Source organism: Squalius cephalus, assembly GCF_949319135.1.
Source record: "Squalius cephalus genome assembly, chromosome: 19".
In the NCBI taxonomy this organism is placed as follows: Eukaryota; Metazoa; Chordata; class Actinopteri; order Cypriniformes; family Leuciscidae; genus Squalius; species Squalius cephalus.
Genome location: NC_137140.1, coordinates 11207509 through 11222731, shown reverse-complemented (window position 1 = coordinate 11222731; position 15223 = coordinate 11207509). Strand labels below are relative to the sequence as shown.

Sequence of the window (15223 nt, the reverse complement as noted above, 5' to 3'; positions counted from 1 at the left end):
CCTGCCATGAACATGTCCAGTTCATGATTCACCACCATATCAAACAAATAAGGTAAAAATAAATCAAAGAGGAAATAATTTTTTCTATGAATGAAGCCTATTTTTAGGACCCTTTTTGCAATGTGACATCTGATAAATGACAATGGGAGAAATGAGAAAGTAATAAAAATCACTACTGAGAATAATTAAAATTACACAGTTGGGGTGTAATGTTGTTTGTGTGTTCTATTTAAAAAAAAAAAAAAAAAAAAAAAAACTTGACAAATTACTGTTTGTGAATAATCTCAGATACTCAAAACTAGAATGACAATGTTTGATATTTATATAATATCATAACTCTGCTTTTTTGAACTAAGTAGATTGTATTTGCAAGTTAGCAAATGGTCAAGAGAAAAATACTGGAATACATGAAGAATAAGATGTACTCTGTTAATGAACTGTAAGTGTGAAAGAGTAAAGTAAGATTGATGGATTGGTTACAGCTAATCCCCAGTGCTGTAAATGCGGGGCGGGGAAGAGGATAGTCTGTCTTGAAAGATATTGAGTTAAATGTCATTAGGTTCTCGCAGGAAAACTACACACCCGCCCACTTTGCTATGATCATTGAGAGCGTGTTGCTTGGACAACATAGAAAGCAAAGACATATTAAAGATCCAAAGGGATTTTCACACTGCTCTTAACCCTTTTAAACTTTGTTTTAATTCTGGGTAATGCAATGTTTCACGCTTAAAATTTTTTAAATAAATTGAAAGGATTACAAGCCCAATGGCAGATTACAAGAGGACAATATGTCTGTTGTTAGCTATTATTTTGCTTAATATTAAACAGCGCTCCATATTGATCACCTAAATGATTACTAATACGCGCCATACCTGAGCATGGCTTAACTAACTTAAAGGAGAACTCCGGTCAATTTTAACATTGAGCTCATTTTTTTGTAAATTTGGAGTGCTGTCAGTACAGAGAACAACGACAAAAATCGGTGTTGCCTACACCGTGTTATCCTCTTTTTAAAATTTGCACCCTGTTGACTTCAATGGGGCAAGTTTTAAACCTGCTTTTAGCCTCTTAACATCCTTGATGTGTCATTACAAGTGCCCAGCCACGTGAGTGATTCCTTCAGAGTCAACACGCGGTGAATCTGACTGCAGTAGATGTGAAAGATATGAATAAAAATGATGTTATTTCAGCCAGCGCACATACCTGTATTTACATCCTGTTTTCGGCTGAAGTCCACAGTAGTCGATTGTCGAGTTCACGTGCATAGGTTTAGTACGTATGATCATGCGCCCGAACTCGACAATCGTTTACTGTGGACTTCAACCGCAAACAGGATGTAAATACAGGTATGTGCGCTGGCTGAAATAACATCATTTTTATTCATATCTTGCACATCTACTGCAGTCAGATTCACCGCGTGTTGACTCTGAAGGAATCACTCACGTGGCTGGGCACTTGTAATGACACATCAAGGATGTTAAGAGGCTAAAAGCAGGTTTAAAACTTGCCCCATTGAAGTCAACAGGGTGCAAATTTTAAAAAGAGGATAACACGGTGTAGGCAACACCGATTTTTGTCGTTGTTCTCTGTACTGACAGCACTCCAAATTTACAAAAAAATGAGTTCTCCTTTAAGACAAGTATTTATAGGCACATTAAAAATATACACATTTTAAACGTATTAATATTGTTTAAGTTTTTAATTATTATTTTTATTTTTAATGAAAGTGACACAGAGTTCCAAAAAAAAAAAGGAAAACCATTAGCGCACCCTAAGGGGGGGCTATGCTGGGGCTATGCAAATTTCTGACTTCGCGATAGCCCCTGCAAGCCCTTCCTAGCGGCACCGCTGTTTTAAGGCCAATTCACGCTGCACCGGCAGACCGTAACAGACACTTCTTTCGTATTTTGACGAATCAGTGTGTTACCTGTTGCTGTTGGTCAGTAATCTGTATTTGTCGGGTTGTGGAATGTCCAAGAAGTGGCATACTGTTATCTTAATTGTCAGCTTTGGTTGGCATCTGTCAGTAGAGTGATTTGGCCTATAGAGGGAGCATTATTTTCTTGCTTTCTGTATATAAGCCATTCACAATTTAAATACAAGTTTTGTTTTTCATACTGCTAAAGGCCAATTCACAGACAGTGAACCAAGGGCAACAGACACTTTGTCAAGTTTTGTTGGGTCAGCCCTGTAAGTGTCTGTTTGCATTGATCAGCGGTTGTTTTCACTGGCTGAACATTTTCATTCGGTGTGTGCCGGATTGTGGAATGTCTGAGAAGTCGTGTATTGTAATCTGGTGATTGTGCATGTTGGTCAACATCGGCGCAGTGTTGATTTCCACTGTGAACCCGAACAAGTTGGCAAAACTCAAAAAAATAGTTTTGAGTAGCTAAGTAGTTAAGTAGCTAATTCAAAGTATAAGCAAGCAGAACTCATACATTTTAATTGCTCTTAACTTGAAACATTTGTGTAAGATAATTCATACTTTTAACTTGCTAATTGGTTACACAATGCTTTGATTGCATTAGCATAGCATAGCAATTAATGAATGAGTACAATTTAAAATATTTCACAGACCTGTTCAAGCTCATGCTCCACTTATCACCATGATGGTACCCCCCCTGCCAAAATTGTGATGATTGACAGTCATAGTCATAGCAACATTTTGGCGTCTCATGGCTATGAAACATGAAACATGGAGCCGGTTCCAAATGGCATCCTAAGCCCTGGCGGTCCTCCTCCGTGTCCACACTTTAGTGACAAAATAGCACTTTGACTGTCAGGTAGAAGTCATGTAGCAGCTGTGGAGCTCGCCACAATGTCGGCTTGGTACATTAAAAATTTGATACATGGGTATAGTCTTGATTTTGACATTGTTGGGGAAATTAAAAGCAGGAAAGCAAGAAAATGCATTGGGATCCTATGGTTACTATAATAAAGAAGGCAACGTTCGTATGGATCTGAATGATGGATAGACCACATGCTGTGATTTAGTGTGGTTATTAATTTTGTGGATATTTCAGCATATTTGTTATTGATTGAACACTCCTCTTGGATCATTCTTATACTGTTAAAGTGAAAGTCCATAGCGGGGGGCCAATCCTGCTCCTTGGAGGCCAATGTTCTGCAGAGTGAGTTTAGCTCTAACCTGCCCCAACACACTTGCCTGGAAGTTTCTAGTAATCCTGAAGATCTTGATTAGCTGGTTCAGGTGTGTATGAGGACTGGGACTAATCTAAGGCTGAAAAATACTGCCTCAATTCGCAGGCAGTATAGGGAGGTAGGAAGGCAACAAGGTACGTCTGAATCCAATGATCATGTCACATCCTGTCTGCTGAGATACCATCATCTCATTGATGCATCCTTCCCTGCCTATGATCTCCCACTATCCTGTGTGTTTGATTCCATGACAGTTGAACTAAAAAATAAGCATGGTACCATGTTGCGGTTGGTGGTCAGTTTGTGTGTAAATGTCTGTAACTTTTACCACTTTTGATGTTATATCTAGTGAGAAATTAATATTGCAATATAAAAGTCAAGGTATGGCAAGCTCAGATGATGTCATTAAATCTAACAATACCACGTGTGACAATATCAATTAAATTAAGTGTAAATTGACAAAACTGAAATTAAAATAATCACATAGCTCTGAAAATAACCTGGCAGCTGCTGATATATGAATGAATTAATAACAAAAAAAGTCAGTTCTTACCTTAAGAGTCTACAAAAAAACTCTTAATTTTTTTATTTGAAGAAAAAGAGCCATGGGCAAAAACCTGGGTAAAGAGGTTGGACAGGACCAAGTATTATAATAGCACCACCTAGTGTAATGTAAAGACACCTTATGTACTGCAGAGGTCGCAGTGATTTTGCCAAGACGACATCTTTTGTTCATCATGGAACAATATTCCTGTCCAAAAACATAGTCCTAACCTTATCCCTATCCCTAAACGTAATCTTATCACTAAAATCAGAGGGAAATCATGGATGAATAAGACTGGTGTAGAAGCACCTAACTCTTGTCGTAAGCCTGACATTAAATATAAACCTATCCCTTAAATCTGATTGGTTGATTGGAATGTTGTACAAAGATGTTGATATAGGAACATGTTGTACTTGGTGAAATTACATTCACTGTATGACTGAGTGGGGGTGGGGGGATGTGGGACCAATCTACAATGTTTAGGATCTTTGCGATGTACATTCTCTGATGCCCAAACAGTTTTAAGGCTTAATAATAATAAAGAATAGGTTTACAGCACCATGGACCTACGTCATGACCCACAAAATGTATGGGGGTAAAGGAGGAAACATTACCCCGCAGAGTGTTATTGTATGTGTGTTGGACTGGAAATCCATTCATGGTGTTTCAGCTGCATTCTGCCTGAGATTCTGGGAAAGACAGTATCCCCATAGGGCAAGCAGTTTGGAAAGTCGATGGATTCCATTCATCTGTGCAATGTAATAGGCCATATAGTGTTTTGAGTGGTGACTGAAAGAGGGTTATTGTAGGTTGTTAAAGGTACCCTAAAAATAAAAGTATATGTACCCGTCTATTGGGAATTTATTAGATCTTTGGGTCATTATTGTCATTTGCTATTGCTGTGATCTCATGTGAGTGACAGGTTGTCCTGCCTTCATGCCAATGAACATGTCATCAGATGGCATTGCAAGAGAGAGGGGAAGTTATTTTGATTACAAGAGCACTTTTCTTTTGTAAAAAAAATTGTGTGCACTGCACAGATAACTCGTTTATTATAAATACTAAATATTCCTTAAAAATAAGTCAATTTTGATTTCATGGTGACAGAATGAAAACTATTTATTCAAATGTTAAAATGGCAACAACAAACATCTAATGTTACTGATTGTTCTGCTAAAAATTAATAAAAACAAAACTTCCAATCATGTTCTTTTCCTAACTGTAATATTCTATTGGTGCACAACTTTCGTCAAGAATAAACTTGAGCTTTAATTCATCAAACGAATGAGTGCTGCAGGGATGATGTATTTTTGTCAGCTAAAACCCACATTTTAGCACTTCCATCACATGACCTCACTGGTTTGGTCTTGTGGTATTTTGCACTTTGTATTCTAGCTCACAGTTCAATACTGACACACTAAGTATAAATATATACTGCATATGCAATTAGTGCTAGTTTTCTATGCCATCATCTTGGTGTAGAAGATAGCACATTCCGATTAGCTATCCAAATCTCTGTAAATCCAGTGTTGCAACACATTGATGGACACAAAATAAAAACTCAAAATATGCACCAGATTCTCACTTTATTGGCTAAATTCATGACTACTAAAAAAAAAAAAAAAAGAAGTCCTTTTAAGAAGAAAAAGTGAGATTTGCAGTTAAATTGGAACACAGCCACAATCACTCAGTGAACAGTGCATTTCTGCATTTTAAACTGAAACAGCAATGGCACCCGGCACCCACTTTGCAGACATTCACACATGGTATTATTTGCACATCGTGCATGATTTTAACCTAAAAAATAAAACAACAACCTACATCCCCTCCCACCCCAAAAAAAGCCAAACAGAGCATTTCCACAGGCCAGGCTAAATACTACCTGAGTGTGCAGTTTAAAGAAGCAAAGAATGCGCCAAAATAGGTATGTGTCAAAATGTGCAGGGTGCCGTCAATAACTACTGTAAACAGACACGCACTTGGACAAAGCTTCACATTAAAGAGACTGGCAGTGATTTGCACAATCACCTCCATTCAGATTGCTTTAGAGGGGAATGGAAAAGTCTGTCCCCAGCGGGGATCAAAAGCTGGACCCTGAGGCTTGGTCTGACGAGAATGGTGTTGTAGGTCCAATAAATGGCCTTAAAAGGATTATCACGTTATGGCTGAAGACGTGACGATGTATTGGAAGGAAAAATCAACCAGAACAGCTAAAAACGCAGTAAAAGGTGCGCAGTTACTAGAGAAAGTGAAGAAAAACTCGCACAACAAAACCATTTTCCACAAATACACACTGTTGTTTCACATAGAAACCAATACGCTTCACAAGGGCATTTCAGTCAAGCACACATATATGACCGCTCAATTGCCAGCAGTCTCGTCTTGATGGAGACAGCTAAAAAAACCCTGCACTGATTTGGTGTTTGGAGTTGAAGAGGAGAAGGAAAAGGAGAGGTAGAATGATGGACAGGATGTATAGGCGTGTTGCAGTAGTTGATGTTATTTCTTGGCTTTGCCGCCCTTGGCTGCGTTTCGTGGAGGAGTTACAGGTCTACCAGATCCAAATCCTCCCGCACCACCATACGACAGCATCTTCTTCTCCGCTGGTTTCAGAATCTGACAGAGCAGAGAGAGAAAGCAGGAAAAATGAGGAATGATATATCAAATATTTTGTTGCCTATGTAAACAAAAAGACATTGCAAATCGCACTACAAACCCAGTCTCGTCATTTGGCGTGGCATGCAATTATTACATTTCATCGATTTTCTGCAGGAAACTTTTTTTTTTTTTGTCCCAAAACCGTGGATTTTGTCTAAAGGTGAGCAGTTTGCATCCAGTTACTAGTTTAATAAAATGTAAGAGCACATACAAACCTGAAATGAGCACATCAGGGTCTCGTCGACACTCATCATAGCTCCTGCGTTGTCAAACTCTCCGCAGTAGTTAGGAGCGGAGAAAAGTGTGACTAACTGCCTCTTTGCAAAGAACTCATAGCCATCCTCTACCACCTGTTCAGAGAGCAGAAGATTTAAGCTTCACAAATGCTATTCAAAAGCTTGACATACAAAAATGCATCCTACTCAATCAACAAAGGACAACATTAAAACCATTTAAATATTTCTAGCTTGTGGAATCAATGCCAGTCTATGACAAAGATTCTCAACATTTTCCTCATCAAGCTGCGATCCGTATAGAATGAATATCAAACCTGCAGCAAATCCTTCCCAGCTAACACACGACTTACCAGTTACGTAATTTATTTGGTACTTTTTTCTCTCATGCAGTGTCATGTAACTATGACACTGCATGAGAGAGAAAAAAAAAAAAAAAAAAATTATATTATATTATATATATATATATATATATATATATATATATATATATATATATATATATATATATATATATATATATATATATATATATATATAAATAACATCAAATATGACAGCAGACACTGAATCAGGACAATGCATTTTTCTCAGCCACTCTTTACTTAAACTGTGCCTGACAGAAGAGTCAACAGCATTTATGTACAGCTTTCAAAATAAGTTTCGCATCAGAAAAACATTTCAAATTAAGCTGTTGTTTGTGACTGCACAATCCGCAACCCACTCAAAACTGTCTTGAGACCCAATTTTAGGATGCGACCCACCAGTTGAGAAACACTGGTCTAACAGCAAACCAATCAACTTGATCTGAACTTCAAATGTCTACTAACGAAATGTCTGTAAATTATGATAAACCCTTGAAATATTGCTCTTCAACCAAGATCCAGTGTTTTTGGATTCTAGGGATGTCATAATTGATCGTTGCTTAAATTAATCGATAAACTTAACCTCTTAAAATTAAAGTGGGGGCGCTAACAAGTTATCACATTACTTCACCACATGCTTAACCAACACAAAATAGGTGTCATTTTAAAGCTTAGAAGCTTGGTTAGAAGTTTATTATGCAACTTCACTGCATAAAGACTGCATATAAGCGACCAGCTGGATATAAACCAATGCAAATAGATGGTAACAATCATGACATTAAACAATTGGTTTGGGCTTACGTGTGTTTTGTTACTTTGTTTTAACCACTTGGGGTACTAGTAATGTTAGCGTCCTCTCAGACTCGACGGCAAACATACTGCTGTTCTCCAATATTGCAGAATCTAGTCTGTATAACATACCATTTCATTGTCTGTTTTAAATCTGCATCTAAAGTGTCCTGCTCTGTGCAGCCTCATGTGTCAAAAACACCATGAGGCGTCAGTGATTTAGGTGTCAGTTTTTATTTTGCCTCTAGAGGCTGCTTTTGTACTGTGCAATGACAGTGCACTCTTCTCAGCCGCTCCAGCAACGGACGCAAACTATCGGCAAAAATCCATACCAATAGCTGATTAATCTGGAAAAATCGATGAGTGAAAGATCGAGGGAAGCTTTAAGAGATCGGGAAATAGGGCCGATTGATCTCTCGTTTCGGGGTTTCAAAGGAGGAGGTTTTGGAATAATTGTGAATCTTGAAGTTCTTTTCAATTGTGCTTCAACTTTTCCCTGTGTAGAGAACATCCAAAGATACCAAACATGATCTCTCTAGTGAATATCCACAAGGTGTAAAGCTTAAAGTCACAATGGGTAAATTCCACAGAAATGCATTCTATTCCATAGAAACGCTCTTACTTCCGAGTCTAGCCTCCCTCATCTCTTCACTCTTATTTCTTTAGGAAAACCCCACTTTCTGGATAATTAATGAAGATCATTTTCATCATAAATTATTCTTTCTTTGAATGAGGTGTACAATAAGGAAATTTAAATCTGCGTCACAGTATCCGTCACAATGATGACACAGCATTCAATTAACTAAATGACTTACCTGGTGGGCTCGGCAAATGAGGTCCATGTCATGTTTGTGGAGGAACTTGGCCACAACATCAGAACCAAAGGTGAAAGAGACTCCACGGTCGTTCTCTCCCCAGCCCATGACATCTTTATCGGGGTCAGCCCAGAGCAGATCACACAGCAAACCCTGGTCAGGAACATCTGTGGGCCTCATCACACGGCGAATCTGTTCCATAGATTGCAGGTCTGGAGAAAGACCTGGGTGAAGAACGGTTCAACTGCAGTTTAGAAGAAATATTTTGAATTTCACACAGATTAGTATAAAGAACCTAAAGTCCACTATTCCCTGACAATTTCACAAACCCCTCCATGTGATAAATACACATTTTACAGGAAAATAAGCTATTATGCGCTTTACAACACAGAGCTGTAAGCTGAAGACCTTAACACATAACTAGGGTCAACCAGTGAGTCCAACAACCAACTAATCAATACTAACTACCAGTACTTACAGTCTTGAGTGTGGTTGACCAATCTTTTTTCTTTAGAAAATATTTAAGTTTTAATATTTATGTGTATTAAAGACAATGTGATAAATGTTGAAATTAAAGGACCATTCACACCGAACGCAACATGACTCTATGATAAAGGTCTATTCACAAGGTGACAACCTTTTTCTGTAACTTTTACCAACAGACACACCACTGCTTAATTACAGATCCCCGCAGTTAAGAATGGCTTTAGATAATTAAGATTAGGGGTGTCCAATCCTGCTTTTGGTGGGACACTTTCCTGCGTAGTTTAGCTCCAAGAGACCTTCCTGAAAATGTCTAGTGAACCTCAAAATTCTCACTCACTTTTTAGCTTTACATTTACATTTAGTTCAAACTTCCGATAGGCAGGCAGAATCCCAACATTTAAACATCTAAAAATTTAAATAAATAAAAAGCTAAAAATGGCACAGAACGTTCTTTAAAGTTTCTTGAGTGGGTGGTTCCAGGGTTTTATCCCTAAAGTGGGTTGTAGTGGCCCTAAAGGAGAAAACTTTTCAGGTCAGAACAGAGAATCATTCCTCCTCTGGTGTACCAGTTACTTGTGGTGTCCCCCAAGAATCCATTTTAGGTTCTTTCTATAGATGCTCCCATTTTATTTGCAGAAATACAATATTTCATATGTTCTTTAAGCTGATGACTCTCAACTTTGCCTTCTTGTCAGACCCACTCTCTAGGAAATCTTCAACATTTTAAATTCTAAGTATATACAAACATTATTGTTATACAAAAGCATTAAGAGAATGTGGTATTTCATCATTTTCTAAACGCCACAAATTACTTCTTCCAGACATGAAGTTGATGGTGATCTTAGTCTGCAAAGATTCTCCAAACCTTGCGTAGACATTCCAGAAAAAACTTACTATTAGATTAAAACAATTAGCTTCAATTATGGCAGTGCAGAGCTGATCATAAAATAAGAGCAACACTAAAAATGTTCTTGAAATTACTCCCTGAAGACACAAAAAAGTGAGGAAAAATGCTTTAAAAAAAGTGCTAAAAAAGTTTTAAAAATTGCATACCTCCATGACAACAAAAAATCTTTTCATCCACAATAGCAGCTACAGGTAAGCAGTTGAAACAGTCTGTGAATGTCTTCCAAAGCTTGATGTTATACCGCCTTTTACCTGCCAAAAAACATGTGCATGTACAGACATTTTAAAATTAAATGCATCAATCTTGTGTACTTTGAGAGCAAAATTAAGAGCTCCAACCCCTTTTCGGCAACCAAACTGAACATAGTAAAATAAAAAATAGAACAAACGTACCTGAACTTTAAAGTGGACTTAAACAGCTGTTTAACTGTTATTCCACAGTACATTCACATTGTTTTTTTTAAAGAAGCCAGAAAGGTATAATACTAATTTATTATTATTCTAATATGAATTATTAATTCTATTAGTTAGGCTAATATTATGATAATTCATATTTCTTTGACATCTGGTCTACAAACGGTTTTCCATTACAAATGTAGTGCAACGCTGTAATCATCTGTCCACATAAATATTACAGATTATGCACCACAGAAAATTAAGTGAACATAGCAGGGCATCTTGCTTTCCCAAATGCCCAAATTCCCAAAAGTTGCCAAATATTTTCTCTTGATTACACATCTTGATTTCTGGAGACGAAAAAATAAATAAAACTGCCGCCGATAAATTTGTAACAGGCAGTGATTTCTCCCATTTTAAAAATAACATTATCAAGTATTCTATTTTGTTTGGCACTCTAACAAAAGTTAAACTGGAAGAAATAAAATGGTAGCAGCCTATGTAACTGCACCCGTTTCTGAATATTTACTGACAAAGTTTTAACTTTTCATAAACGAACCGAATTACAGTGTATATCGGCAGTGCCGTCTCAGACTAGGGGTGAGGCCTGGGTAGACAATATAATTGAATATTGAGAAGACATTTTTTTTACATATTGCCCTGCCCTAGGTGCACTAGAATCCCCTCCTCCCACACATGCAAGCCATATAACATGCTGTATAGTGTAATTTATAAGATAAAAATGCTTATGCAATATTTATATTTTAAATAGTTTTATCAGGCTTTTAAAGCTATACTCTGTAACTCCTTGTTTTACACATTGGGTTTCTTCCTTGGTGGAAAACACTACCTGGAGACAGTGGCCTGTGCCATTGTATCAGATGCACCTGACCCTACATATAATTGTGACCCATGCTGGCAGATTGAGTCAGTAACTCATTCTCATTCAAAATGATGTATGATTTGTTGGAATCAGACAAAAAAATAAATAAATGAATGAGCTACACCTGAGTCAGCAAAAATTAAGTTAAAGTTTTCTAAAGGCTCCAAAACAAAATCACCTAGCAACCATACCTTAAAATAACACCAAATGTGGCACACACCAAGTCAAAACCTAAATCTACAGGGGAAATATAGGTTCAACTTTATTGAAAATATTTATATAAAGAATATTTAACATTGTTACCCAACTGATTCTTTCTGCTTAGCAGTCAGTATGAGAAATGTGTCACTGGTTAAGGGTAAGACATGTAGCAAAATTATGAAACAAAATATCAATAACATCAAATAACAAATTACCCATCTCATGTTAATAAGTTTATGTTATATATATATATATAGACTATGATTTTTCTTGCATGGATGTGTGGCCAGATTATTAGTGATCAATACAGCTACAGTAGCAAAGTTCATTTTAATAGTCATGACAGTTTCATATTGTGCCCATGCCTAACCATTGTTCAAGATTTGCTACATTAATGTCCACAACCGTCTTGTTTAGGCAGTGGCACATTATCACTGAAGTAGTCATTAATAGGTTGAGCAAAATGTTCCATGTCAATTGCTTCGACAAGATTCACAGAGCATTTAATTTAAATGCTCTGTGAATCTTGTCGAAGCAGCAATTGACATGGAATATTTTGCCATTTAAATTTTAAAGACAGAGAACTCTCGCAATCATCCATATCCATTACAAAGCTGGCATATATCGACAAAACATTGAATTTAAAGCTTGATTACTTTTCATGTTTTCAGAGGATGGACGCCGACGCATCCATGATAGCACAATGCGCCACCGCGCAGGGTATTTTGATTAATCATCAAAAGGCATTATTATGACTGGTTAACAACAGGCTGGTTTTGTTTATCAGATCATCAAATCACATTTCATTGGTTCAGACTCATGCCAGTGAGAATTCGCTATGAATATTCACAAAGTTGGAATACTGCACTTTACAACAATACCAAACTTGTGCTGAGGGGACGCACCAGTGGTTGAGAAGAGATTGTGGATTATTAAAACAAAGGAAAGATTTAGGAAGGTACACCTCTCAGAAAACGTTCAAATAAAGATCATTTTAGACGTTTAATGGCTATTTGGAGCTTTAGACGAAGGCTTAATGAACTCATTTTTTGTGAAAACCTAAAATTCGACCAGAATTTACATATTTCACTTGTTTTGCCTGTAGCTCATAACTAGCCTGTGCGCATTCCGACTCATTTTGCCAGCATGGTTCACCATTATTCCAACCGTGGCATAAGCTTTTGGTCATAACATCCACCCATATAAAAAGCATACTCACATTCATCATAAAATCCATATATCCTGTTGATGGAGGCACATTCATGGTTTCCTCTGAGAAGAAAGAAGTTCTCTGGATATTTGACCTTGTAGGCAAGCAGCAGGCAGATGGTCTCCAAAGACTGCTTGCCTCTGTCTACATAGTCTCCCAGAAACAGGTAGTTGCTCTCTGGAGGATATCCTCCATACTCGAAAAGCCTGAGCAGGTCATAGTACTGACCATGAACATCACCTGCAGGAAGAGAAACAGTTGTTTTGTTCTAAGTTGGCTTCATCTGAACAATATAAAATCAAAACAGAGGGTAAGGTTTAGCAGAAATTTACCACAAATCTTGAGTGGTGCCTCCAGCTCCAGCAGTATCGGCTGGCTAAGGAAGATTTCCCGAGATTTTAGACACAATCCACGAATCTCGTTCTCAGTTAGCTGAACATTTTTACCAGGTCTTGAGCCCTTCACTGAAAATTAATTAAACACAAAGGTTAATCTTACTATTGTAATTGCTTAAAAATATGCATAAAATCATTGTGAATACATATATACATATTTGTGCATGTATCTGTTTGTGCGTGTAAAGAAAGTCTCTTTCAAGGAGAGTCTGTCGATCGTGGCCATATTTACAGCGCCTTCAGGCATCTAGGAAGACCACGAATTATCCACTCGGAATCTATATTTCATAGATAAATCTAAATCTATATCTATATTTCTAGGGAGTATGCGATTTTAGACGCAGCCCGATTCATCCAGAAATAAAACATATCAAGTCTTTATGAGTAAGTCAAAGCATTCATTTAAACAGATTTTTTTTAAAAAAAGAAAAAAAAATCTATTTAATTAAATATTTTTAAATAGACTGCAGCAATTAACATTTTGCCAGAACCTCTAGTAAATTCCAAGTTTTTTTTTGTTTTGTTTAGTTGTCTATTCAGAATAATGAGAGAATCGTGGTTCTCAATACAGAATTGTGCAGCTCTAGCCTGATATTTAGGTAGATACAGCCCTTTCCGTTTACCCAATTTCTGAATTCTTTGACTCATACAAGAACTATATTTAAATTTCTGTTTGATGTAATGATTAACAGTTTACACACTTGAAAGATCTTTATTTCCCCCGATTTGAACTAATAAGCATGTGTGTGTGTTGGTCAGAACAAAACACAATGGTGGAACAGCAGGCAATGGTACCGTACTATGACTATCCCATCATCAAGACTGTTGTTGATGTCTCACTGTCAAAGGCATTTCTTCCATCTCTACTTGTTATTCAGGTAGCAGTCTTAATGAGGGGGATATTATTCTGACAGGAAGTCAAAATGTGGCACAACACTGCACTGGTGACGTCTTTGTGGCTTCCTCCGTTTCTGAACCTGAACGCGACGATTGACGCACTGCGCATGCGCTGAAGTTTTGTTCGGATTATATGTAATACACATGGAAATGATGCAAATAAATATTTGAATTGGATCGATAGTGTTACATATTTATACATAATACAACATAGCTACATATATGCTCGATTGGAGATGATATTGAACAAATAAAATCATACACTTTCAGCCGTTTAACCGTTATTGAACATTATAAAACGATACAGTTTGTAATAATAATAAAAAAGAATAAACGTATTACCCTCCAAAAGGCGCTGGATGATCGAATCGATGTTTAATTTGTCCGATTCAGCCATTTTGTCGCTCGCTGGAGATTAGCCGGCTAACAGAGCCAGGAACAAGACGACCTAGGAATCCACCCGATGCAAATACACGGTAATAACTTATAAAAATGACTTTATAAAAGATCCCACTACTGATAGTATTCCTGAGTTTTTGTTATTGCCGCGAATGGTACCTTCAGTAGTTCGTTGTATGAGGAAAACTAGCACCACGACCGCTGAGTAGGAAACACTGAATGGGGCGGGGTAAACACTAAGGAGGGTGTCTGATTGGTTATTCTCGGCTAATGACGAGCGCTTCAAATACCACATCCGAAGAGCCAATAGGATAGTCTGTTTGTCAATCTTTCCCTACATTTAATTGTTAATAAGCAAACTGAAACCACAATCACCAATGTATGAATCTCAGATTCACAACACAAAACGATTCTCAGGTTGGACCTTTTTACAGTCTATGGGTTGGACAGTTTATTTATTAACACCGTTTGCTAATTATTCATAAAATGTACTGTTAAATAAATTCGATATATAAAACAGCGTTCTATACAGCGAAGTATTTTTTATTGCAAATAAATAATAACAATGACAATAGTGCATACAGTACTTCAACCTACGGAAGTATTGAATATATTAGCCACCCGACTCGGAAGGTGTTACAACCTTGTCAAGAAAATTAAAGACGACAGATTAAGAGCTTTGGTTGGATAATAAGAGATGCAGTCAATGAGATAGGGATAGGGGAAAGCCCCACTGTGCCATTATCCAGTGCCTTGGCTATTAGGGGAGTTGGGGTAGATATGCATCTTTTAGAGTGGAAAAAACTAAAGAGAGAAGTATAGACAGGATTCAGGTTATTAGATATTTAGAGGAAAATTATATTATGTTTATTAAGATATACACTGAT

The 15223-nt window shown here is 37.2% G+C and overlaps 1 protein-coding gene across 2 annotated transcripts; it reads right to left on the bottom strand.

The window, feature by feature from the left end:
- Nucleotides 1-5272: 5272 nt before the first annotated feature.
- On the bottom strand, nucleotides 5273-14587 carry ppp1cab (protein phosphatase 1, catalytic subunit, alpha isozyme b). 2 transcript variants are annotated; one of them, XM_079850824.1, is made up of 8 exons: nucleotides 14496-14573; nucleotides 14280-14385; nucleotides 12978-13109; nucleotides 12655-12885; nucleotides 10103-10207; nucleotides 8564-8787; nucleotides 6577-6711; nucleotides 5273-6319 (listed from the first exon to the last, which is right to left on the bottom strand). In XM_079850824.1, the coding sequence occupies exons 2-8, from the start codon at nucleotides 14332-14334 to the stop codon at nucleotides 6203-6205; spliced, it is 999 nt and encodes a 332-aa protein (XP_079706950.1). In that variant the 5' UTR covers nucleotides 14335-14385; nucleotides 14496-14573; the 3' UTR covers nucleotides 5273-6202. The 2 variants fall into 2 exon arrangements, with proteins under 2 accessions (XP_079706950.1, XP_079706949.1); XM_079850823.1 differs by having other exon boundaries at nucleotides 14280-14587.
- Between the last annotated feature and the right edge of the window lie 636 nt (nucleotides 14588-15223).

Excerpts from the sequence above, each read along its gene's own strand:
- ppp1cab (XM_079850823.1), bottom strand. The coding sequence starts at position 14,334 with ATGGCTGAATCGGACAAATTAAACATCGATTCGATCATCCAGCGCCTT. Across the intron at positions 8,788-10,102 it reads GATTTTTTGTTGTCATGGAG|GTCTTTCTCCAGACCTGCAA; the intron begins GTATGCAATTTT and ends TTCTTCACCCAG. Across the intron at positions 6,712-8,563 it reads TCATTTGCCGAGCCCACCAG|GTGGTAGAGGATGGCTATGA; the intron begins GTAAGTCATTTA and ends CTCTCTGAACAG.